Raw genomic sequence first — 24,250 nt, 5'->3', positions numbered from 1 at the left:
GAAGACCACGAGATGTGGCTGCAAGCTCTGGAAAAAGCTCATTAGTGTTTGGTCCTTGAGTTAAGATTATTTTGTCAAAAATTAAAATGCATTTTAATAGATGTTGCTTGACCCCCAGGCATAAAAATGGCAACACTGTCTCCAAGAACCATTGATTGTGAGAGTGTTTATATAACTGTTTGGCTTGGAAACAAAATGTCATACAGAGCAACACAGTGTTTATGATATAACTATATTAATTTCCATAGTTGTAAGGAGCAAACCAACAGTGAAAGTGGGGTTACATAAATGACTGCAAACATCTGAGTTTTGAGTTAAAATTAGATTAAATTACAAGAACGAAAATACATATATCATACAGTTGGTCTGCTGTATGACACTGAAGCTGCTGAGATGTTTAAAGACCAGACTGGGTTCAACAAATGACTCATAATGCTCTGCACTGTTATGTTATTGTTTGAAATCCCAATGGAAACAATGTGACAAAGTGTTATTATTCTTTGTTTATCTTGAATCACTATTGAAATTTCCAGATAAACAGGATAATTTTGTCTCGAAAGTAATGAGATGTGCAAATTCTAGGGAATAAATTCACTTGACAACTGATATTACAACATCCTGCATGCTTGTTTTAGTCGTGGCGTGTCAACTCTCGGATGTATTTGTGAAATAATCATCGTATTTTATTATTAGCTTAAGTGCTTAAAAGGTGGATTTTGCACGAAACCTTGAAAGCATCATCCTTCTTCATTTCCTGGAAGGAGGAACCAGCCAATCACGGCGAAGGTCCTCTGGCAGAGGGAGCGAAGAAGAAGCGACCCGGCGGCCACAGCAGGCTATCAGTTACCTCCCAGCCACCGGGCTAATATGAGCCTTTAAATTGAAAGTTAAGACATTAAAACGGATGCCTCTATGATCCAGCTAACCTTACAGCGAGATATACAGTGTTCAGTTTGCACAAGGTAAGGCATTTCGGCAGCACTAAACCAGCTAGCATGACGTTAGCTTACCGTGCATAGCACGGTCACGTACGCAGAACTCCATTCAAAAATCTGTCAGTTTAAGGTTGACTTGCTTCTCAGTTAACGTAGCTCAGCATAACTTAATCGCAGTAATTCTTAACATTGTGTAAAACGTTAAGATGCACTTTCATGTCGGGCTTGTAACAAACGACCACACAATGCTCATATAACACTAACGTTATTAAATTCGAGGGCGGTGGCAGGGAACAATTATGAACGGCTTCTGGTTAAATATATGCTGCATACACTAGTTTTGTGTACGCTGAATGGTAGATTATGCACGGAAAAAACATTTAGCGAAACGTAACGATACCCATATTGCACATATCTATAGGAATCATTAAATTGCTCGAATTTCAAATGAAGTTTGGTGTACCCCTGTAATCAGCGGCGTTGGGGCTACTTTTGGCTAGCAGGCGGCTTAATGAAACGGGCCACGCGTACTTTCAGACTTTTAAAAACATTTATTTATGAATATTGCCTTTTAGATAACGCACTTTAAGTGGTGAGATGCCACCTGTGTGGTTAGCCAACAGCTAGGTACCTGTCAACACCGGAGCCAGCATGACAGTTTCTTTACATATTGGAGAAAGCCGGATAGAAATAACTTGAGACACTGCGAAAGGGAAACGAGCCTCGTTAGGTGGATTAACGTTAGTTGAAATATTCCCTGTAATGTGTGTTTATGAATGGCTGGCTGTAAAATAGAAAGTATTTCTCCATGTGAGGGGAGATTAGCAAAGGATTAGGGCTCCACAAGGACAAATAGACGACAATCACGCGGCATTCCTTCTTCCGTCATACCGTTATCCCAAAACGCCAGACCCCTTTCCTCCAGAGCAGATTATAACTTTATCAAGTCACCCGTCTGTTAAGTTCGCTTTTATTTAGGTCATGCGGACGTTAACATGAAACACAGCGGTCTGCAGTAGCCTGTGTGTTCACTCATACCTGTTATAATGACCTATTTATGGAAATCGTGCCTTCTCTGCCCCGGGCGAAGTCTCCCAGGAGGCTCTTTCTCTCAGCCTGTGGTGGACACAACAAGTCCTGTGTTAGTGTTTATTATTCAGGTATAATATATCAAATTAATACATTTTAAAAAGCTCATTCTTTCTCCTCTAATAAATCACGCATCTGGTTATTTAATTTATTCACATTGACTCATCATGTTGGAAACGCTGCATTAAAGGGCATCAAACAAGCTGTTCTCAGAGGAAAATAAGGTCCCCAGAGCACTGTTTGAAGTTAGAAAGGTGGCAGAGTCCGCCACATGTAAACAAAGTGAAACAGTATGAAATAGTGCTGTCCTTTTTTAAAGGTCAGCTTGTTTACAAATCAGGACATCTAAAATATTTCTCTTCTGATTAAAATGTCTTCAGAAGATGTACATGTAATAAAATGTTTTACACGGAATTATTTGTGTGCGTGTAGCAAAAAAAAAGAAGGGGGGCCCTAAATCAGTGGTCCAATTCGGTCCATTCATTTGTTATGCTTTCGCAAACTGTAGTTCCTGTTATGACATTGAATACACAGGCCCAATCCAATGATTGGACATGTATTGAATATATGTACACAACACTTACACATTTGTTTCTAGCATGACATGTTTGAAATCAGTCATTATGTGGATATATTAGCGTGAGATGAATAAATATGTTTCTGATGATGTAATCCAGCCTGAAGCTGACAGTTGCTGTTCCTACATATTGGCAGATTGAATCCAAGGAGATCAGAACTGGTGCATCTCGTACTCCTTGTCTTGCCACCTTTTGAATATAAACAAATGCAGCATTACAGTTCGAGGCATGGTTTTAGGTTAGAGTCTGAGGAAGGATTTGCACATGTGAAGTGAAGTGAAGAGAAGTCTGCCTGGGAGGCTCAACTCAAGGCACAAGTTTTCAACACAAGGAAGTTGCAGTTTGTCATAAAACTAATCAATTAAAAGACTGTGAAATGAAACTTATGACTGAAACCTTGCTGAATCAGTCCTGTATTGGTATTCGTATTAAGCAGCTCACAAAGCTGACTAAGTCTAACTGTGGTTTTCTGACTTGTTGTGATTTCCCTGTGCCGAGGTGTGGTGACGTATATTAAGCCAGACGATGTAGTTCACTGAGCAGTTTGACACAAAAGTACATGATATTTAACTGTCTTTACAACACACTGTGACTCAATTGACTTGGAAAATGATCTTTAGGCTTTACAAATAACAATCTGATTAGTAGAATGATATCCAGTATTGGGCGCTCTCCAGGCGGTGGAGGTGCATAATGAATATATGAATGTTACTTTATACAATTTCTGAACAAGCCACGTGGTATTTATTTGATTTGGTTCGACTCAGTAAGCACCGATTGGCCAAACATTCATAACAGAGGGCAAGGCAGCTTTATTTGTTTAGCACAAGGTTCAAAGTTTGATGGTTGAAGTGCTTTAAAGTGATAAAATCCTCCAGTTCAGCCACTGTATCTCTCAGACACACATCTGATACAGTCCACAGAATGTTGGTCATTAACTGATATGTATCGCACATGCAACACGTTTGAGAAGTGGTGTACTAAAAAAACAAATTAGGATGACTGACATGTTTTTCTTTAATGCGTATTTTCTGCTTATTTGCTGTGGTGTCAGCATTGACTTTCACTCAACTTCTTAAGACCTGATTTTGAACTAGTGCTCATTATTCCTGTCATATTTGACACTTGAGCTCTTATTGATACGGTGTTGTGTGGGTTCAGTGTAGTTATCAGATCTGAGCGTCTGATTAGTGTCTGGTTGAGCTGTTTTGTAAGGGCCTTTGAGGTGCTTGGCCTTGGCTGTTGTGATTACAGAGTTAACATGTCACACACCTTAGAGAGAGAGTGTTATTTTTAACAATAGAGAGGTATTTTAAGTCTATTATAAGAGTCTTGACAAAGAGAGTTTTTGCGGGAGTTGTTGCCCTCTCTTGGCATGATTTTTTTCTGATTGGTAGATTTTTGACAAGCACGTTTTTGTCTGAAGCAAAAACAACAACGCTGTGTTGAGCTGACACAAAGCAGTCTTCAGAGTTTGCTTTAATGTTCTGGTCTAATAATATCCCTTTTAAAATGATAATTTATGTTTCTAAATGTGGACCTGAGTAGTAGAATAAGTCTAAGCAGTTCTTTTTTAGATGGTTTTGCAAGTTGTTACAGTCCCATTGTTCACTGTGATACTAGAATGAACAAATGTCTTGTTAAAGGGCAACTCCACCAATTTTACACATCAGAGTGTGTTTACAGGTCTTGGGGAGTACTGCTGCATAATGTGGAAAAAGTAGTATGAAGGTTAATCGACAATGAAAATAATTAGTTTCAGCTCTCAAACAGATCAATGTCTGTGTTTTATCTTTTAAAGATATTTTTAATTGTTATGATTTTTTTGTGATTATAAAAACAACGTGCTCACTCGGTTTTTCAGAATCAGAAATATTTATCGATCCCCGAGAGGAAATTGGTACGCAACAGTTGCTCCTTCTAGAATAGAAATATCACACTATGGAGACATTTCAATAAGATGCCAATAGAGGAATTAAGATAAAAAATAAAAAAAAACAAGTAATAGAATATAAAAATACTGTTAAAAAAGACTTGAATTAATCTATATGTAACAACTATATATGTATTTTATATTTTGAAATAGAATTGCTACTAGTAATAGAACTGTATAGTATAGTTTCGATCTAACCCTAAATACATGCTTGCAGGTACTGGAGTCCCTCATTTCTGCTTTTGTCTCTCAGCTGACAGGCTTTCCGCTGCATGCTGAATAGTGGCTAAAGTTAGATGAATATCTACACTTCATAAAACTTGGAGTACAAAAGCCTCACAGTGAAATGTTCGGAAAGGAAGACAAAAGATTCTGTGTTTCTCTTTTTCTCTCTGTCTCTAGTTTTAGTGTCTATGAAGAGGCTGTTGTCGACTGATGGTTCCTTTTCATACCGTCGGTCCTGAGAGATAAGTAAGAACAATTTGCATATGCACAGGCAGGGCAGTTTGTAAAGTCTGCACCATGACGACTGCAGTTAACTAATTAACCTAATAGCCCTGGATCGATCCTTTCAGCTGGAGCCACAGAGTGGCAGTTTGATCAGTGCAGACCTGTATTGGCAGGAGCCTGGTGGTCCTGAAGGTTTAGTGTGTAAAAACAAGTGCGTTAAGGCTTCTCCTTTATGGACCTGCTTCCTCCCGCCAGACTGCCCGATGGTTTCTGCAGCATGTTTTGGAGAATTTGGTATTTACATCAGGTTTTTTTTTTTTTTTTTTTTTTTTGGCTTCAGCAGGCGTGCCATCTGGGCCTGCAGCGTTTCCATCGTTGAGAAAAATAACACCCCTTTTTTTTTTTTGATATCTTCTTTTGTTGGGTTTATTTCAATCAGGCGCCTGACCAGATTTTTGTCTTGTTAAGAGCACTTCATGCAATATTTCTGTGTAGTATACAGTCCAGAACACAGATGCTTTGATAGGATAGTTGATTGTACTGACACTGTTATAGTCACAGCTAGAGCTCCAACTAACAGCTATTGTCGTTGAGATTATCAGCAAGTTATGTTGTCTATGAATAAATGAATCATTTATCTTGAAAAACATCAGAAAACAGTGACGAATATGCTATAGGTAATAGAAGACAAAGAGAATATTCAGACGTCTGTTTGTTTGTGCTTCTGTGTTGGCAGCAGCATTATGTTTCCTTAAAGCCTACTTGGACAGATTAGATTTTGGTGGTAAAAGGTCATTGAGACCCACAGAACACACTTTTGGTCCTAACTGAAAATTTTATACGCTGATTATGACAACATTTCACACAACTACATCTAATAAAGGAATACAGACTCATTTTTACGCTGTAGTTGCAATAGTGCTCCTTACAGAACATTTTTGCAGCACCACTGAAATCGACATGCAACGCAACACAGTCATCATTTTCCATCCTAACCTGTAGTACTGCTAGGAAAATCATTTGCTAATTAATAGACAATTTACAGAAATAAATAAGATATGATGATTTTAAGAAATAAAATCGAGGAGTGCATATTTATTTGCTAGTCGGACAGGTGCTCCTAGTGATACAATTTAGACACAATGTTGCCAAAAATGGTTACAAAATGTGATGATGACATTTTATATCCCAAAGGTCAAAGGTCAGCTTTGCTGCGACATCTTTATGTGCTGCAGAAACACCTTTTTGTTCCATTATTCCACAACATGGCTCATGGACAGAAGGGGACATATTTCACATTTGTAGCTTCTCTGTGCTCCACGACAATCAGCTTTATTGGCTAAAACGTGAACACATACACAGTATTTGTCTGTTTTTGGTTTCAGTCAATGAGCTTGCAGACAAATGGATGTATGAGAGTCTCCAAAAACTTTGTTGAGCAGGAGGTAGCAGTATGCGCTTCAGCGAGCTCCGTGCCTTTGCTCTGAGTGCATGTTGTTTTTCAGTAATTTGTGTACCTCATCTGTGTGCATGGAACGTGATATTTATGGTTTTTATGAGAAGTTTACCACTAGAAACCTTTTTGGAATGGTAGGCCTGTAGGTGATGTAGTATAAAAATGCTCAATTACCAAATGACCTATGTGTTTTGCTGGTAGAGTGGAATATACGTATGACTCTTGTGCGGGCGACAAGAATCATTTCACCCCAGAGAACATTATTGGGTATTCCAGACCCTGCACCACTCTGTGAATACACTCAAATTGAGCTGATATTGATATTTGAAGCTGCCATTTTGCAAAAATATCTGAGAAAAAAGCATGACCTCATTGAATTAAATAATGACTAAAATGGGCCCAACTTACAGTAACATCTTTTATAAGTTACAAACGCATGGAAGCATTATGAAGCTTACTTTTCGTTTTCATGTCAGGAGGCCCGTAATCGGGTGAGAGACAATTGAAGCAAAGCTGCTTTCTCTTGCACTGGTGCAGCACTGGAGCCATTCAGGTTTTTTTTCTCATCAAAAGCAAGAAACGAAACATAAAGAGTGTGTCCAAGGAAGTGTAGCATATTCTGCATACGGAAAAGTTTCTTCTCAAAGATGCCCTCAGGTTGGGGATCTTATTATAGCAATTGAAAATAGTCTTGATATGAACAAAGTGAAGTACTGTTTGTAGGTGGTTGATTTGCGTGCTGTCATTAAACTTTATAACTTAATAAAGTTTGAGGTTTTACAACGGCAGTTCAGGGCAGCACTATTGATCCTTTTAAGGATACATATACTTGATGGTCTGTCACAGCGTTTCTATATTTTGCCCACGATAATGATAATACCACAATACAGTGATTCTGCAATAATCGATATATTGCAAGAAATTTCATCCACGATATATCACGATATCTGTGTCACTGAAGAAATTCAGAATTTATTGACTGCACTGAATCCATTTCACAGGAATTATAAAACATTTTCCATCAATTTCACATGAATGACAGCCAAGTAAAACAAAGTGTATACTGCACAGTGGCTCTTCTTAACACACACTGACCGCAACTTAGATATTATTGAATATCAATATTTGCCAATGCCAGTGTATCGATAACGTACCTCAAGACGAAATATCGCGATATATCGTAGTATCGATATTTTGGTATACCCCTATTCTGAAGGCCGATATTAATAATTTTTCCAGTTAACAATATCTGTATTTTTAGATGAAATTAAGTAATTAAAAAATATTCTACTTTGTGTAGAATGATGCTACATCAGAGCCAGTGTCCAGCCCTTAACACTATCTGATTGGTAAGGCATCACAATTTATAGCTTATAAAGAATCAAATAATATGAATCTGCAAATTACTTAAGTAGAGAACCTTCATCAACATTGGATGACTAGTAACTTAAGTAAATGGAAATTCTGAGTAAATTCTACCTAGGTTCGTTCCATCATTGGTGGTTTTATATTTGACACGAAGATTTTCATTAATCTGCAGATTAATATTTGTTTCAGATATCATTTATCAATCTCCTTGATTTCTAATAATATGTTATATCAGGTCGACCTCCTAGTTTTTACTATGATTATGTTCGATCCTCTTATTATTCAGTTTCTTTTCACTTATAAGGTAATTCTGGTATTTTAAAAACACATTTAATTGTGAAACTAATTAAAACTTACCAACAGTTTTGGTGCTTGTTTTTGACACTGACATGCTGAGGGTGTTATTCCGAAACACAGAGACAGACCTTTTTGATAAACAGTAAGATCCTTTTTGTAGCCAGAAACACAAGCCCTGCTGTGAAATCTCGTTAAGTGAGCTGTTGCAGGAAGACAATGGTGAACATATGAGTAAGTGATTTGGAGAGAGGAGTCCGGCTTTTACTTTCGAGGATCTGCCAGCAAGAATTCATTTCCAAAGCCATAGCTAACTATCTGACAATCTGGAAGAGGCAGCTACTGTACATCTCACCCTGGGAGATTTTTAGAGTTTTCTGGTTACAAAAAAGGATCTTATTGGCCAATGTACTGGACCGATTCCCAAACTTTTGATAAGTATGGATCATTTACACACCCGAACATGTGAATATAGGGCCCAGGCTTTAACATACCAGAATTTTCCTTTTAATAATATGAAAATCTGAGTTTGACAAAGAAAGCCGACGACTGTTGTTAAACAACAAAAGCCCTGTGTTCACAGAGCTGCAGCATTAGCTGGGGTCACTGTGTGTTTTGTAATAACTGCAAAAGGTCATCTGAGTTTTTAATCCTGTGCAAATCTGCTCACTTTGTAATATCTAAAGTAAATAAATCCACAGCAAATTGCCTACCCATATGCCCAACAGCATGCCTGATATTATTTATTTCTTTACTTTCAAGGATTCCCTGCATTACCTGTACTCTAAGTCTAATAGAGGCTGTAGCAGTTTTGGCCTTGTTTAAAGCAGCTAGACAACATGATTCCTTCTCTCTGTTTTCTCCATCCCGTCCTGTGTGAGACATTTCAATAAAGATCAGTGGACACTATTTAGTGGAGTTTGTTGGGCGTGTTGGGCTGTCTGGCCAGAGTCTGACCAGGACACTGGCTCTCTCTGACATGGACTCGGACGGGTAATCTGTGAGATCAGCAAAATGTAATCTTCTTTAGTCAACGACCCGCACAGCATTATTTGTGTGGCTGAGTAAGAGTCTGTGTATGTGTGTGGTTCTGTGTGTGTTGTGTGTGTGTGTGTGTGTGTGTGTGTGTGTGTACTGTAGCCACAGTTCAATAGAAATCCCTCTGTATATTGTAATTACGAAGCATTAAATCCGAGCTTTTGAACATTACACTGTCAGTACCTCCAGTTATGAAACAATAGTGATTATGGATGTAAATATAAATGATTTTATTTGTGTCTCTAAACCAAAGACGTCCCCCTATTAAATATAGCGGTCAGGTGATTTATGTTTGCATGTACACAGAGCCTACACAAGTGGCCTGCTACTGTGAGTATTTATACATGTGCGCTGCTAGTCTGCGTTGCAAGTGGGTGGTGGTTAGTGGATGCCACCTGTAGTCTCCCTGGTAAACACACCACACCTTCAGCTGGCAGCTGTGTCTCTGAGCCAGGCAGAGCTGACTGGCTAAGTGTTCGCATGGAGGGCTGCCTCTCCATACATCTCTGGCTTTGGCAACCTGACGGCATTTGCCACCAAGCTGCTTGTAGAGAGGCAGCCCACCCTTTGGATATTCAGCAGTCTGCTTTCTCTAGCCCAAAGACACAGCAAAGAGTGGCTCTGCAGGAGGCGTGTAACCCAAGAAAAGCAGCAGCTGGCTAGTCAGGATTGACTGCAACAGCCAAAGAGGTTGGTGTGTTTACTAGGGAAACTACAGGTCACAGTCTGTGTTAGCACCACTGCTTACTACTGGAAGAGAAGTCGAAGAATGCAATGAGGGGAGGGGAGGGGAGCCGAGGGGAGCAATCGCTGTTGTTGCGGTCTGTGTTGCTGTGATGTGCAGTTACATTTCTGGGGAGGTGCGGTTAGGCTATAGTGAAGACTATGGAATATGGCTTCAAAACGGAAACATAAACGAGTTTAACACCTTGGAAACTGAAACTCTTCCTGTTAGCTTGCAGATCACGATTGAGCACAAAAATGGGGTCTACAAAAATGACTGTATTGTGCATGTGACTTTATGCATCAAGGTAGTTCTGTTGCTCAGTCTCAGACGAAGAAACATTGGACCTGCTCTGTCTTTAAGCTTATCAAGAGTGTGAGAAATGACATTGTCTGATGCTCATTCTTTCAGTTGCAGAGTTTTCTATCTCTGTATGCTAAAAAGAGAGATGATTTTATCTATGAGTTAAAAGTTTTGGTAGAACACTCAACTCATCTAACAGGATTAGCTGCACTTAACAACACTATGAAGGAGAACGCCTTGTGCTGATTAAAGTCTTGCTCAATATGCTGTTCAGTCAGTACTGTAGGCTCATTAGAAACCCCCCTCTCTCTGCTACAATTGGTTTATACGGGATTTAACATTGTAATCCTGGTCTTTGTTAACAGGAGGAGAAATGGGAAGTAGTCCTCCTCTTTGAGTCTGTGCTTCTTATTATGGATGTTCCTATGGATGTTCCTATTGTTGTTATTATTATTATTACCATTATTATTTTTATTTTTATTATTATCATTATTATTTTTATTATTATTATTATCATTATTTCAAAAACATCTCAACCTTGGAGGAAAAAAACATTGATTGTACTTTGTGTTGTGATAATGTGTATAATAGGATAAGTTCATATCTCTCCTTCTTTTTCCGAAACGTACCTACATGCAGTTGTGTTTTCAACAATTTCCTACTGTCTTCCAATCTGGTCACTTACCACTAAGGAGATTAGTGAACCAATAGCGCGACTGTATTATCCAGCTTTTAAGATCTACAGTAACCTCCCAAAGTTGTCTCACCATTGCTCTGCACTCACACGCTCCAACGCCTTGACCTTTCAGGATTACATACACAGCCACACTATTAGATATTATTTTCAGTTTTGAAACAGCACATCACAAACACTTGCTGCACTTCTCCCGACACATAATATGAAACAAGTGCACCTCACTAGGTCAATCTCCCGGGCACTTGTTCCAGTATCTGCATACAAAAACAGCTATGGTCGGAAATCCATCTTTTATACAGACACCAAAATTTGGAATGACATTCCCATTAGAACTTTACCATCTACCACACATTTCAAAAGGACATACAAAGTACACCTTCTCAACACTTAAACAATACATGAAAAATCAATGAGTGCAAGTATAAGTATTGTTTGCACTATCTGTATTGTCTGTGTTTATTTGTCTGTATCTGTCTAGCCCATGCTAATGTCCTGTAAATGTGTTTATGTCTTGATGTGACATGACTGTGGTTATACTCCATGTTCTGCAGAACAGGAACCTGCTGGAAACCAGTTTTTTAAACTGAGTCAGGCCCACTTAACTGTAACTTAATGTTACTTTTAAACTTTCCTGTATAATAAATGGAAAACAAATAAATTATATATATTTATTTTGTATTTCAAAATTAAATGTACAGTACAGTAGTATACTGGATTCTTTGCTGCATCCTGATATTATTTTTTTACTGCAGAAACTGATACAGTTGTTTAGATTTTTCAGTCGTCTGAATAAATTCTAGACTTAAACATGATTTCATATGCATCATCTTAACACAATCTAGGCTGCTCCTTTGGTAAACAACAGGGCTGGGTTGTTTATAGCAAAGTGTTTCAGGTTGGCTGTTAAATTTGACTGCTGAGTCTTGCAACATTTGATCCGTAAGCCCTCAGCAACATTTAATAGCATGTCACCATCTTTAAACGATTTCTAACTTGCTGTTATATATTTTCTCCTTTTTTTTTTTTATAACAGAGGTGAGCCATGGCTGAACCGAACCCCTCCCGTCCCCAAAGGAAGATGTCCACAGCTGGGGAGAGTGTGTACAAGGTGCTAGGGCTGGAGAAAGGAGCGTCGGCTGAGGACATCAAGAAAGCATACAGGTAAGCTGTCTGAACATTTAGTAATCTGAAGTATTACTCCAATTAAGATCCATCAAATGTCTCCACAGAAAGGATTAGTTTCTCCATAGCAGGCAGGCGTACCACGTTGTAATTATTACTTTAGGTATTTCCTCAATCCTTTGCTTTAATTTGAGTAATCCTCTTCCTGATTGTGTTGGTGAATTCCCCCTCATAAGTGGCCAGATTACTCGAGGGCTGTTCAGAGACATTGCTCCACCACTCATGTTGCCAAAGAGCATATTTCCGTTTGTGCATGTGGAGACAATTTGTTTTAAAAGCAGATGCTAACAAGCAACTATTGATTATTTCCATTATTTATTATTTCAATTAACTTATCGAAGTAGATAGCATTTCAATCTGGATATCAATAATAACAGTTTATAAAGTCATCCAGTTTTCTCATAATCCAAACTGACATGTTTGACCAACACTCGAAAACATAATGCTGTTATATTTTTACAATAGAGCTGCAATGATTAATCGATTAGTCAACTAATCGATTATTCGATTGAAAGAAGATTAATAGTCTGTATGAAAAAGTCTATTGGTTCTGGACTGTTGGTTGTTTGGATGGAAGAAGCAATTTGGGGATATCTTATGGACTAAAACATTGTGGAAATAATCGCTGGATTGATGTATACTGGAAATAATTGAAAGGCAACAAAGCTGAGAAGCTGGAACTACAAAATGTTCCCGTTTCCTAATGTTCCCCCATCCGTTATTTCCTAAAGAAATGGATCACTTGTTTGCTCTAGAATATTGTAAAAAACATCAATACATCCCAAAGGTGATGTCATCAAAGCTCTCATTTCATCCAAATATCAGTCTAAAAACTTTTCCGATTGCAAGGAAGGAGGGAATCATAGTCATTTTTTATTTTGACGTTTTAGCTCTAATTCAGTGTTGTAAACACAAACCAAAAGGCAAACTTAAGTAAAAGCAGATTTCATGTTAAAATATCACTTAAAGTGAAAGTCACCTTATCATGCATTTATTTTCAGCAGGTTAGATTTATGTAATTGTGTGTTTACTGGCCTCAGTAAAAAAAGAATAATCAGACAGCTACAGCTTGAACAAAAAGCTGCTACCAGAGTCCTCAGTACCTTTAAGAAGGCGGAGCACATTACATCAGTCCTTAAATCACTGCACTGGCTTCCAATCTTACTACTGACCTATAAAACTCTAAATTGGTCTCAGGCCTGAATACATCTTTGTTTAACTTGTATGTCACGAAGCTTCGAACTCCTCACGTCATCTGTGACAGGTTTACTCGATGTTTCCTGGATCAAAATCAAGAAGGTGGAACAGCTTGTCATTTCTCTGCTCGCCACCTGTGAAACAAGCTTCCCGGGGGCTGCCAAAACTGTCTGCTCATTTGAATCAGGCCTTAAAACACTACTGTTTACTGTGGCTTTCCTATCAGCTAGATACACGACTCTTTAACTTACTACTTTCTAATTGTCTTTTTAAATGTCATGTAAAATGTTTCTTAATGCATTTCTAAATATCTGTTATGTTTTCTACAATATTCTAGAGCAAACAAGTGATCCATTACTTTAGGAAAATGCATAAGAATTTCCCAAAGGCGATGTCAACAAATTGCTCATTTCATCCAAATATCAGTCTAAAACCTGTTAAGCATTTCGCTAATCGGAATCTCTGTTATATTTTTAACCGTTGGCCGATTAAAATAAACACATTTGAAAAATGTGTTGCTCTGCTCTGAAACAGCATGCAATCTGCAAAGTAACCAGTTATCAAAAAAGTTTAGTGGAGTAAAATGTGCAATATTTGCCTCCAGAATGTAGTGGAGTGGAAGTATAAAGCAGCAGAAAATTAAAACACTGTAGTACAAGTACCTCAAATTGTACCGTATTACAGTACTTACATTCATGACTGACTGTTACTGAAATGTTTAAATTCGGTCAGTCAGCTAATAGATTACTCAACCAGTTGTTTCAGTTCAACATTAACTTCTTGTCATGAGAGCTAGAACTGATAAAGTGTTATATAGTTGTCCATATAAACCGTATAAACTTGACATCCTGAGTCTGAATCTGGTGAACTCTGACACTCTCTTTTTAATAGACAGAAAAAATTACCCAATCTTTTCCTTCATCACTTGATCTTTTTCCACATGCCCCTCTGCATCACATCGTTAGATTTGATTTCCTGTGTGCTCTTCTCTCCTGTCAGGAAACTAGCATTGAAGTACCACCCAGATAAGAACCCAGACAACCCTGAGGCTGCAGAGAAGTTTAAGGAGATTAACAACGCCAACTCTATTTTAAATGATGAGACCAAGAGGAAGATCTACGACGAGTATGGCTCCATGGGCCTTTACGTCTCCGAACAGTTCGGAGAGGAGAGCGTCAAATATTACTTCCTCATGTCCAAATGGTGGTTTAAGGTGGGTGCTGTCAGTTTAGATGGATTTTAAAAAGTAATGTTTGTGCTTCATTTCACTGTTGTGAGGTCTTCTTTCAGTAAAGTCCTTTTGTTGAGGATTTTTCTATTTGTGCACTGCTAGTGTAATATTAATCAGTTGTACAGTAGAAAATGTTGGCTGTCTCTTTTAAAGTTCATGTACAAAAACACTTCACACAACTTTTCTCCAGCACCCCACCATGTTTTTTTTCCACCACACATTTCTTGTTTTCTTGGCTTCATCAGTGTGGTGCCTGAGGCTGTTTCCGCTCTCATACTGTATACAACCCATTGATCTGTCTTGTGATCAGTACACCATGCACAGTATATCTTCACAATCATGTCATGTTTCTTCAAAAACCACAATTTTTACAAAATGTATTGCCAAGATATTTTCCCACAGATGAAGATGGATAAGCGTCTTTTGTTTTGTGAATGATCTAAAAAGTTAATGTTGTACTCTGTGTTCATGGTTACAGATGGAATGTGTGAAGAGTATGAATGGTGTTTTAAAAGGATAGAATTACTGTTTCTGTAAATGGAGTCTGGATTTGGTGAAAGAAACGGCGTCTGTTTCTGTAAAACAAAAAAGATTTATTTATTTCCCTTTAACAAAACGGTACATTTCTGTAGGGGTCCTGTCCTGTAATGCTGTTAGACACAAAGGCCCCGATCCACAGGTGTTTCTTAAAATGATCATTTTAATCTTTTGTCCACGCGTAAACAGCGTTTTAGGTTTCACATTATCTGGGTTTGGGGAATCTTTGGCAGATATGACGTTGGATTTTCATGTTATGATAGTGGAATATTTGAAAAGAGAGACCAAAACAGCTGCTTACAGTGTTCTGCTGACTCAACAGCATTATCCAAGAAGATTCTGTAAAGAGCAGTCAAGTTTCACTGCTTTCTTCATAGTACTTTCTGTAACCTGGCAAGCGACTACAGTTAACCGTCTGCTTCGCATTCACAACAGCATGCACTTCTCCCAGTGTGCATGAATGACCGTGAGGTATGACATTATTTCTAAAACGGTGCTAAAACGCTCGCCTGGATTGAGATTTTTGATATTTATTTAGTTAGTTAGTTAGTTTCCAAAAATAACATTCTATATGTGGACTAAGTCTTCAAAATCACAGTCAGTTGCCAAAAGCATTAAGTTGCAGCCCATGCTGTTGCCGCCAGCTGACACGATCCACTGGACTAATTGTTAAACTTTTTGAACAATTTGGTAATTTACACACTGTGTACAAATATGTAAGCATAGGGAAGAACTTCTCCAAATCCCTCCCTCTCTCTTTGATGGAAAACAACTTCCTCAATTCCCATAGATTTCAGGGAAGAGACTGGGTGATTAATTTCCATAAAATGTATTGCAACTGGACGGATATCTTTTAGGCGTCCTCCGGTAGGACTCCTCACTGGTGTGGTAAACACAATGACGGCAACACCTTTGCATGGGATTGCAATCTGCTGCAGTCTGAATATTATCTTTTATAGGACTTGTACTGTGACACGCCTAGTTTATAGCGTTCTATATTTCACCTGTAGGGTGGTTCTGTCTTCATGTGTGTCATCTGCACACAAAAGAGCTGTCTCTGATCACACATTGTAATAAATCATAAAGAACCTTCCACCTTTTCCTGATGACTCTCACACATCCACAAGTCCTCAACATGTCCAGACAATTAACTGTGCAAAACTACATGTTCATAATTTGGTTGTGAACACAGTTCATTGTAAAGGCTGAAAATTGTTTCTGTTTTTTTTTTCCTGCAGGGTCTGGTACTGTGCTGCACGTTGTTCACCTGCTGCTGCTGCTGCTGCTGCTGTTGTTTCTGCTGTGGGAAATGTAAACCACCCGACGATGATGAACACTACCAGTACGTCGACCCTGAAGACCTGGAGGCCCAAATCAAAGCCGAGCAGGATGGAGGTGAGAGGGTGTTTCGTTTAGTTAGGGTTTAGGCTCTGCTAACAACTTTAACTGCTAATAACTTTGTACATTTGACGTCATTCTTACAAAAGAATAAACTGACCAAAATACAGTGTGAGGAGAAACACGAAAAGCTACATTTTTCAGTCCTTAATCTCCCCAGTGTTTCTACAGCTCAGGTAAAAAAGGACACCACTGTGGACTCCTTTTGTGCATGAAGGAAGACTTTAGTTATGAAAGACAAACATTATAAGTAAATCCAACAGCCAAAGTGATTGTTAGCTTTTGGTCCATCTGTATCTCTTGTATCTAGAAAGAGCAGTACATTTTCTCAGTGCTGTTAGTGCACCAGTGATTTTACTGAACATGCTCTCGAGCTGCAGGATGTCATGTTTTCATGCTCCAAACCAACAGGTTTCACAGTAATCATAGGCCAGCCCACATCTAATGTGGGTCCAGAAAGCCCAGAAGGCCAGAGTCAGCCCATCCCTCTGCCAATGCCAATGCCCATGCCTCCAGCCGAGCCTCAGTCGCCGACCAGTCCGGCCGGGGAAGAAAACCCCGGAGAAACCTTACCAGAGTCGAAATGACTCGTAAGAGCCGCCTCGTATGATTTATGTGTCACGTCGTCCGTTCAGTCCGTTTTGTCTCGTGTGAGAAGTCGTCTTCATCCTTCCCTATAGCTCGTCCATGCTTATCAGCTGCCTGCCTGGCTCATCACTGCTGCTTTACTCATCCATATCAAACCGCCCACGCTGTCCAGTAATCACCGCCATGCATTCTTACAGCAACACTCATCATGTCACTCAAGTCGTCTTGAACCTGCATGTTGTTTGATGCTGTCCATACGCTTTGCCATCAGTGTTGAATTAAGTCACTGTACCATTGTGCATGAAATGCCGTCAGAAAATAAGCATGGCTGATTTAATTAACCGTAGCTTCAATGTTTAATATTGTACTGTTGTGTGTACCTGTGTCTGATACTAGATCATTGTCCTGTGAGAGACGGGAAAATCTTTCAGAAAACTGAAGTAGTCATTCAAATGAAGCGGTTATTTTATATATTTATATTATTAGAAGATTTTGGTTCAAAATTCAGTTCTTTGCACAGCATGTTAAGGTTGTCAAAATACCAGAATTTCAAACTTTAATACAGTTCTGGTATATAAACGATACTTAATACCCCTCTCGATACCACGGGGGGGGGGGGGGGGGGGGGGGGGGGGAATGCCTCGACACAGAAACGTTTATTTTATTTATTTTCCTATTTACACAGTGTGGATACATAACAATTATTGACATTTTTTGTTTTATTTTAGATAGTTTAGATTTTTTTGGTTGAAAGTATCTTGATTGTTTTTTCAGGTTGTACGAAACGATAAAATCCCATCCCACATGAAGCCACTGCACCATTACAATAATCGATAAACGATCTATAAGCATGCAGAAAATACAAATGAGTTGAGTTAGAAGGAAAAAGAACTGAGGATATATCTATACATTTGAGCTCCTGTACCTTTTTGAAAAATGGAAATTTGTATCTTTTTGAATACGTGGTATCGAAAAATTATTGAAGTATCGATACTTCCACAACCTTGCAGCATGTTCACATCTTGTTAAAAAAAAGTAGTGGGTTGTTTTAATTTGCAACTAAATGCAACAGACCATCTGTGCCTTTTGATAATTGGATCATAATGTTTCTGGTCTAAGCTTTCAGAAACTGACAGATATCCTGTTTTGATAATAATGGTTTTTACCAACCAGGTATAAAGATAGTAACAGGAGAAATTCAGTTTAAACCAATTGTAACTTTTTATTATATGGAAGTAACGTGGTTACCCTCCTATCCTCCCACAGGGAAGTGACGGAGTGGATGAGCCCCAACTAGTGAAAGCAGGTAGGTTAGATACTGTGCATGTTATTTTATTAGTCCATAGGACCCACATGGGAAGGTGCACTATGTAGTTTTGGAAAATGAATTCAAACTTCTTCTTTTTTTATTTAAGTAAATGATACAAACTCAGAATTCTTTACTTGAAGAGTATCTTCCTTAATAAACAAGCTGTCCTCAGACTGGAATAAGGTCCCCAGAACAGGTTGTTTATTTGGTTTATACTGTCAAGAAAAAGTAACAAATTCTCCTAATGATTTAACATTTCTTACCCAAAACTACATAGTGCACCTTTAAGACCAGCTCTAATTGTAATTTCAACCTAATCCAGTGGAAAAATAAGCAAATGGTGAGGTTAAGAATACACATACAGAGAATCACAACAATTATAAAAGGGCAAAACTTAAAAAATTCACAACTAAAGGAAGTATTTTGAGAAAAGCTCTACGAATAGTAGCTTTTATTGTGTCGTTTTTTCGAGAAAATTCTTGGCATGAAGTGGCAAAAGTTCTTTATTCTGTGTTAATTGGCATGGAATGACCCGTTTCTAATCACTGCCAGCCTCTTCTTGTCACAACAGCAACTGTATCTGGTTATCTCAGTTTGACCTCCACTTTTCTCCCTCTCCAGCCTTTCGAGCCCCTAATATGACCCAGCCAAAATCCACTGCAGCCAGCAAGACAGAGATCAACCAGCCCAAAGCTACCAGCCGGCCCAGGCCCACACCTCAACCCTGACCTCTCAGACTACCTGATCTACCCGCTGGAAGAAAAAAAAAAAAGAAAAAAATGCCTGTAAGGTGGTCCCCTCCATGGAACTCAAGTTATGGAGGAGTGTTCATGCAAATTCAACTAAAACACTACGATTTCTCACTGAGAACTTCAGTTCCCGTTAGCCTAGCCTGGGCTAGATGTGCTTTTGCTAGCAGTTTGGTCATCCAGGGCTCGGCTTGCCTGGACTCCTTGCTAATCTGTTCTTGTCATCCCATTACAACCAGTAAGGATGTGACACTGGGCAGGAAAACTGGCTGATCTGAGGGCAACAAAAAAAAAAAAAAAAACATGGAAAGGTGTTCCTTTTTTTATTGATCCACTATCCAGACCAGGACTGGACTTACCTTTTTTTTTTTTACATGTTTTTTTTCTCCTCCCAGTCGCCTCCATTTTGGATTCCACTGGTCACCAATATTTTTTTTTTTTTTTACATTTCCCTTTTTAACTTGTTTTGGAAAGAAAACCAACAAGGGTTTTTTGGTAAAAAAAAAAAATAATAACTCCAGTATGGAACTGGAAGCCACATGTCCACATCATCAGACGCCAGCAGCAGCAGCCTGACGATGTGGGTGAGGAGGACCTTTCTTTCTTCTTTTTTTTTTTGTATCCTCTCCCTCCTCCTTCAGTCTGGTTTCACCATTCAGCTAAATGTTGCATTGCTACCCTCTAACGTTCATCCTTTGAAATACGCTCTTGATGCCAAGTGCAAAGGTAAAATGAGGTTTTCAAAAGGAGGCAGGAGGACTGAGCTTTTCACGTGAACGCACAAACGTGAAAGGGGAGGTAGCAGAGCGAACAGAAGACGGATTATGAGGTCAAATGTCTGAGCCAAAACCCGGAGCGGCGGCTCCCCTCCCAGCATGCATGCATTTTCCTTCCGGATGCATGCACCTCCTACTGTACAGCACTGGAGTCCAGTACCACAACACATGAACGAGCTGCCTAGCCTAACCTTACAGACTACTGGTTATACACGCTACAGTATATCCAAACATGCACTTGTACCAGCCCGTGTGTCATCGTGTGCCACCCTCTGCTAGAAAAATACAACCCCCCAGCATAATCTACTAACTCAAACAGACAATGACTGATGCCATACCACGGAGACAAACGCAGCATTTAAGTGTTACCTGCAAAATCATTTTGCTTTTGACTATGTCAGGTTGAATCTGCATCCTTTAAATCCTTCTCGTGTTGCAGTTAGACCAAAAGCAACAGCTCCATGTAGCCTGCCAACACATGATGACTCTGGTTGGAGTAAAAAAAAAAAATGCAGTTTGCTCTGTAAGCCACAGTTCAGTTTGTCAAAGTTGTTTTGTATAATATGCATTTGGGTCTATGCACCTTGTGAAGCGGGTCTGTTGCCAGTTCATATGGTTGTCTTTTTTTTTTTTTTTTTTTTTGGTTAAAGGAACTAGGAAATGAAAATTCAGTCGTTATCCATTCATCCTCATGCAGATGGGGAGTTTGATGAAGTTTCGTGGTCCTTTAAATAGTTTTGCGTTGCAGCGTTCTCCTCAACAAACAAGTTAAAAATGCCGAGAAGCAAAACAATAGAAAAGTGGTTCCATTCAGGTCATCCGGTGGAATCAAAGTCTCTGAAAGCCCCGGGATGCCAAAATAATTGGAAAGGACGTTACTTTTAGGACTCACTGTGTCTGGAGGCTCCGATTAAAATTTTGTCATTTTTTACGTGTTTATTTTGCGCTTTGGTTCTTTTGTTCGTAAATTTTTTCTGTGGAGCGTTCAGAAATGTTTTGTGGACTACACAACTCCACCAACTTTCCACCGGCATTTAGGACTCAGCGCTGCTGGGGTTTTTAATGTTTTGTTTTGCTGTAGAGCTCCAGAAATGTCTTGTGGACTGCGAAAACTTCGCCCCTCCCCTGACTTTCCATCAGCATGGGATGAGTAGATAATAACTACATTTTATTTCTGCCGTACCTGTTCCTTTAAGCCTAAGTTCAGGGTGTAAAACTTTGCTTGTACCTCTTACTTCCAGAATTGCAGTAACCACCGACTTTAAAGTTACTTGATACTCTGTAAACTCAGGTCCAGATTCACTAAGGCTGCATTGCAAGGCCGATCCTCTGATTTTATGGCACTTCACTTACTTTTCTACTTTTTATTGAAGTCACATCAGGTTTTCTCGGTTAATTTGTGGCCCTTGAAAACAGCACCGAGCGATCAATCAGGCCCTTTTAACGGCAAATTTCAGGCACTGTAATTTTAGTCGGAGGACTAATCCTTGAAAGATGAAAGCCCTCCATCTCAGCACTGGTTCTGTCTTGAGTTTCCGAGACAGAAAAACCCTCTCACCCTTCTCCCTGACTCGATGGTGACGGTGATGTGCCTTGAACAGTAATTGCAGCGTAGAAAACTCCTGACATTACATTTCAATGTCAAATGTAAGTGCGCGAGAGTATTTTGTGGCTGCTGGTGTCTTTTGTTTAACACAGAGAACCAGACACAAGTACGCGACAGCTTTTATTCATTGGTTCCACTCCCATTTTCTCATTTTGGTCATGTGTTCTTGCTCCTCCACGTGCAAACATTTAGTGAATCTGGATCAGTGTTGTTTTCAGCTGCATATGGAGACCACATCGAGAAGTCTTTGTGACGTTTGCAAAAAGTTTTTAAACAAATGCGCATTTTTGTTTTTAAAATCTTCTCCTTTTTTTCCTTGCTTGTGTCTGATACTTCCCTTTCACCCATCAAAGCAGTGTTTGCATCACTTCATCCGTGTCAGAAAACTGTGAAAAATGTCTTTCATAGTTTCCCAGAGCCCAAGGTGACCTTCTCGAATGTCTGTTTACGTCCTACAAATTCACCAAATTCATTTTTTTCTGTGCTGCAAGACTGAGAAGGGCTAATGTAAGAGACTGGAAACACAATGTCTGGACTTCTTGCTTTTATCTCATCAAGCTGCAACTAATGAGTATTTTAATGATCTGTCAGTTTGAGTCATTGTTTTAAAGTAAAAAAGTTCACATTTTCTGATTCCATCTTCTTACATGTGAGTATTTTCTGCTTTTGTTTACTCCTCCATGACCGTCAACGGAAAATCTATAGGTTGTGGACAATAATGAGACGTATGAAGATGTCACCTCTCGCTTTTGGAAACACTGACCAAACAACTAATTGATTAATCAAGAAAAAAAAAACCTTATTTGAAGCCCTGGGAGTGACTGGAATGATCAATCTATAAACATTGTATTGTTAGATTAATGGTCTAATCATTACATTTTTACACTTGGACACCCGAGGTCCCTTGTTGGGTTACTGCCACAGATCGTGACAGCCTTTCAGGATTTAAGGTGGTGCAGCACAGTTCTAAGCTTTGTGGTTATTGATCTGCATGCAGGTCTACTAACAGGATTGATCGGCCGTGTTAAGACTCTTGCTTACGAGAGATGTTTCCCCCTCCGTTTTAATCCAGTCTAAATAGTTTCCTGCTCTAATTCATGATGTCTATGTTCCATGTAAAGTCAGAACCTCTGTGTAGTCCAGCTCAAAATGCATATACCGTTACCATGCCAACAGTCAATATCGTGTGACTGTAGTTGGTACTTATTGTAAAATCAAAGCTACTGTAAGTGCAACTTCCCTCTCAACTTGTCGTGTTTGATCACTAACTCCACTGGGGCTTTGACACACTTAACTTCTGGAACATAACGATGATTAATCCTGTAACATGTTTTTGGCGAAAGCAAACCTTTTTTTATTAATGTCTTGTTGTCGGCATTTCTAATTTGTTGACTTGTCTGAAACGCACCATGACTACAGTTTGAAACGGTTGAGCCAAATCTGCCCAGCCAAAGGTTGTAAAAGGCCATTAAAGGAATAGTTTCACATGGTGGGAAATATACTGTTTGTTGCCAGTAAACGGTCTGAGGCAATCTCGGTACAGAAAAACCACAGCTTGTTTTAATTAGACCTTTAAAATGTTCTAGTGATTGAACGAACGCACAGAACCAAGCTAGCTGTTTCCAGTCTTTGTGCTATGCTAACCAAACCATCTGCTGGCTGTAGAGTGGTATTTTTTTTCTCAAACCAGTCGAAGTATTCCTTTTTTTTTTTTTTTATCTTCCCCAAATAAATGAAGGCCCTAGTGTCTTTGTACCTTGCTGAGGCTTAAAACACACAAGACTACAACTGAACTCGTCTTTCAGCTGCCATACACTAATGTAGAGCTACATGTTAGGACCAGCAACCAAACTCTGTTCATAAACCAGCTCCAGACAAATATCAACATCCCTTTTTGAAAAAAAAAAAATAATCTTTTTGCTCAGTCTTTGATGGATTACATTTCAGCTTTCCTCTGGTCATCCTTTTCATTTCAAAGTTTTCAACTGTTAAGAGCCAAAACCTGCAATTTCATAATTAACCATAACCATGTTTCTTTGTCCGTGTTCAGATCTTCTCAAATCAAACTCACTGACATGTTGAAGCCATGGAGCACTGAGAGAAGACATATTATTTATTATTTTTTGTAATTGTTGTAAATAACTCATAAAACTGACAAATAACTGACTAAATTCCTTCTCGTTAATGGACATGTTTTATGAAGTAACGTCTGTTTTGACAGTGTACATACATTTTTGATTTCATTTCTTTTTTTTATTTGTCACATAGAAATACCGTCATTTGAATTTAATAATACTAATTAAAGAAAAAGCGTTGGTGTTGTGTTGTTGGTCGACTTTGGGTTTGAAATGATTAACGCCGACTCTGACTCATTCTCCCGAGGACAGATGGATGATTTGGTGTCCATGTCGTTCAGTCAAACTCAGTCGACCAGCGCGACAATTTACCAAAATTGCTGTTTTTCTCTGAAGAGTGTCGAGAAAATATTAAATTGAGCGTAAGAATAGAACTTGAAGACATTTTATCAATGTAGATGAAGTTGTTTTTTTTGGGTCGGGGGGGCGTGTCACTCTCTGTTGTGGTCCCATCTGTAAATGAGTTATTATGAAATTCAACCAAATAAAAAAAGGGGGATTTTATAACTTCCTGTCTGTTGGTTTGTTTTTTGTTTGCACTACATTAAAAGGGGCACGATGTAGTTTCGGAGAAGAAATTCAAACTCAGAAGTCTGATATTTACAATAATAATGAGGTAATGATACAGACTCAAACATGTATTATTTCCATAACTGAACAAACAATCTGTTCTCAGA

General features: G+C 38.9%; 1 protein-coding gene across 4 annotated transcripts; it reads left to right on the top strand.

The window, feature by feature from the left end:
* The first annotated feature begins 760 nt into the window (after positions 1 to 760).
* Positions 761 to 24,080, top strand: dnajc5ga (DnaJ (Hsp40) homolog, subfamily C, member 5 gamma a). 4 transcript variants are annotated; one of them, XM_030405551.1, is made up of 7 exons: positions 761 to 962; positions 11,899 to 12,026; positions 14,244 to 14,457; positions 16,251 to 16,407; positions 16,822 to 17,000; positions 18,265 to 18,304; positions 18,929 to 24,080. In XM_030405551.1, exons 2-5 carry the CDS (start codon positions 11,908 to 11,910, stop codon positions 16,995 to 16,997), a joined length of 666 nt encoding a protein of 221 aa, XP_030261411.1. In that variant the 5' UTR covers positions 761 to 962; positions 11,899 to 11,907; the 3' UTR covers positions 16,998 to 17,000; positions 18,265 to 18,304; positions 18,929 to 24,080. The 4 variants fall into 4 exon arrangements, with proteins under 4 accessions (XP_030261411.1, XP_030261412.1, XP_030261414.1 ...); XM_030405552.1 differs by lacking the exon at positions 18,265 to 18,304; XM_030405554.1 differs by lacking the exon at positions 16,822 to 17,000 and having other exon boundaries at positions 18,929 to 19,066.
* The last annotated feature ends 170 nt before the right edge of the window (positions 24,081 to 24,250 follow it).

Source organism: Sparus aurata, chromosome 22 (genome assembly GCF_900880675.1).
Source record: "Sparus aurata chromosome 22, fSpaAur1.1, whole genome shotgun sequence".
In the NCBI taxonomy this organism is placed as follows: domain Eukaryota; kingdom Metazoa; phylum Chordata; class Actinopteri; order Spariformes; family Sparidae; genus Sparus; species Sparus aurata.
This window is presented reverse-complemented; position numbering and strand designations above follow the sequence as displayed.

Coding starts and splice junctions, on each gene's coding strand:
- dnajc5ga (XM_030405552.1), top strand. CDS start 11,908: ATGGCTGAACCGAACCCCTCCCGTCCCCAAAGGAAGATGTCCACAGCT. Junction 14,458..16,250: donor TGTCCAAATGGTGGTTTAAG/GTGGGTGCTGTC, acceptor TTTTTCCTGCAG/GGTCTGGTACTGTGCTGCAC. Junction 16,408..16,821: donor CAAAGCCGAGCAGGATGGAG/GTGAGAGGGTGT, acceptor CCAAACCAACAG/GTTTCACAGTAATCATAGGC.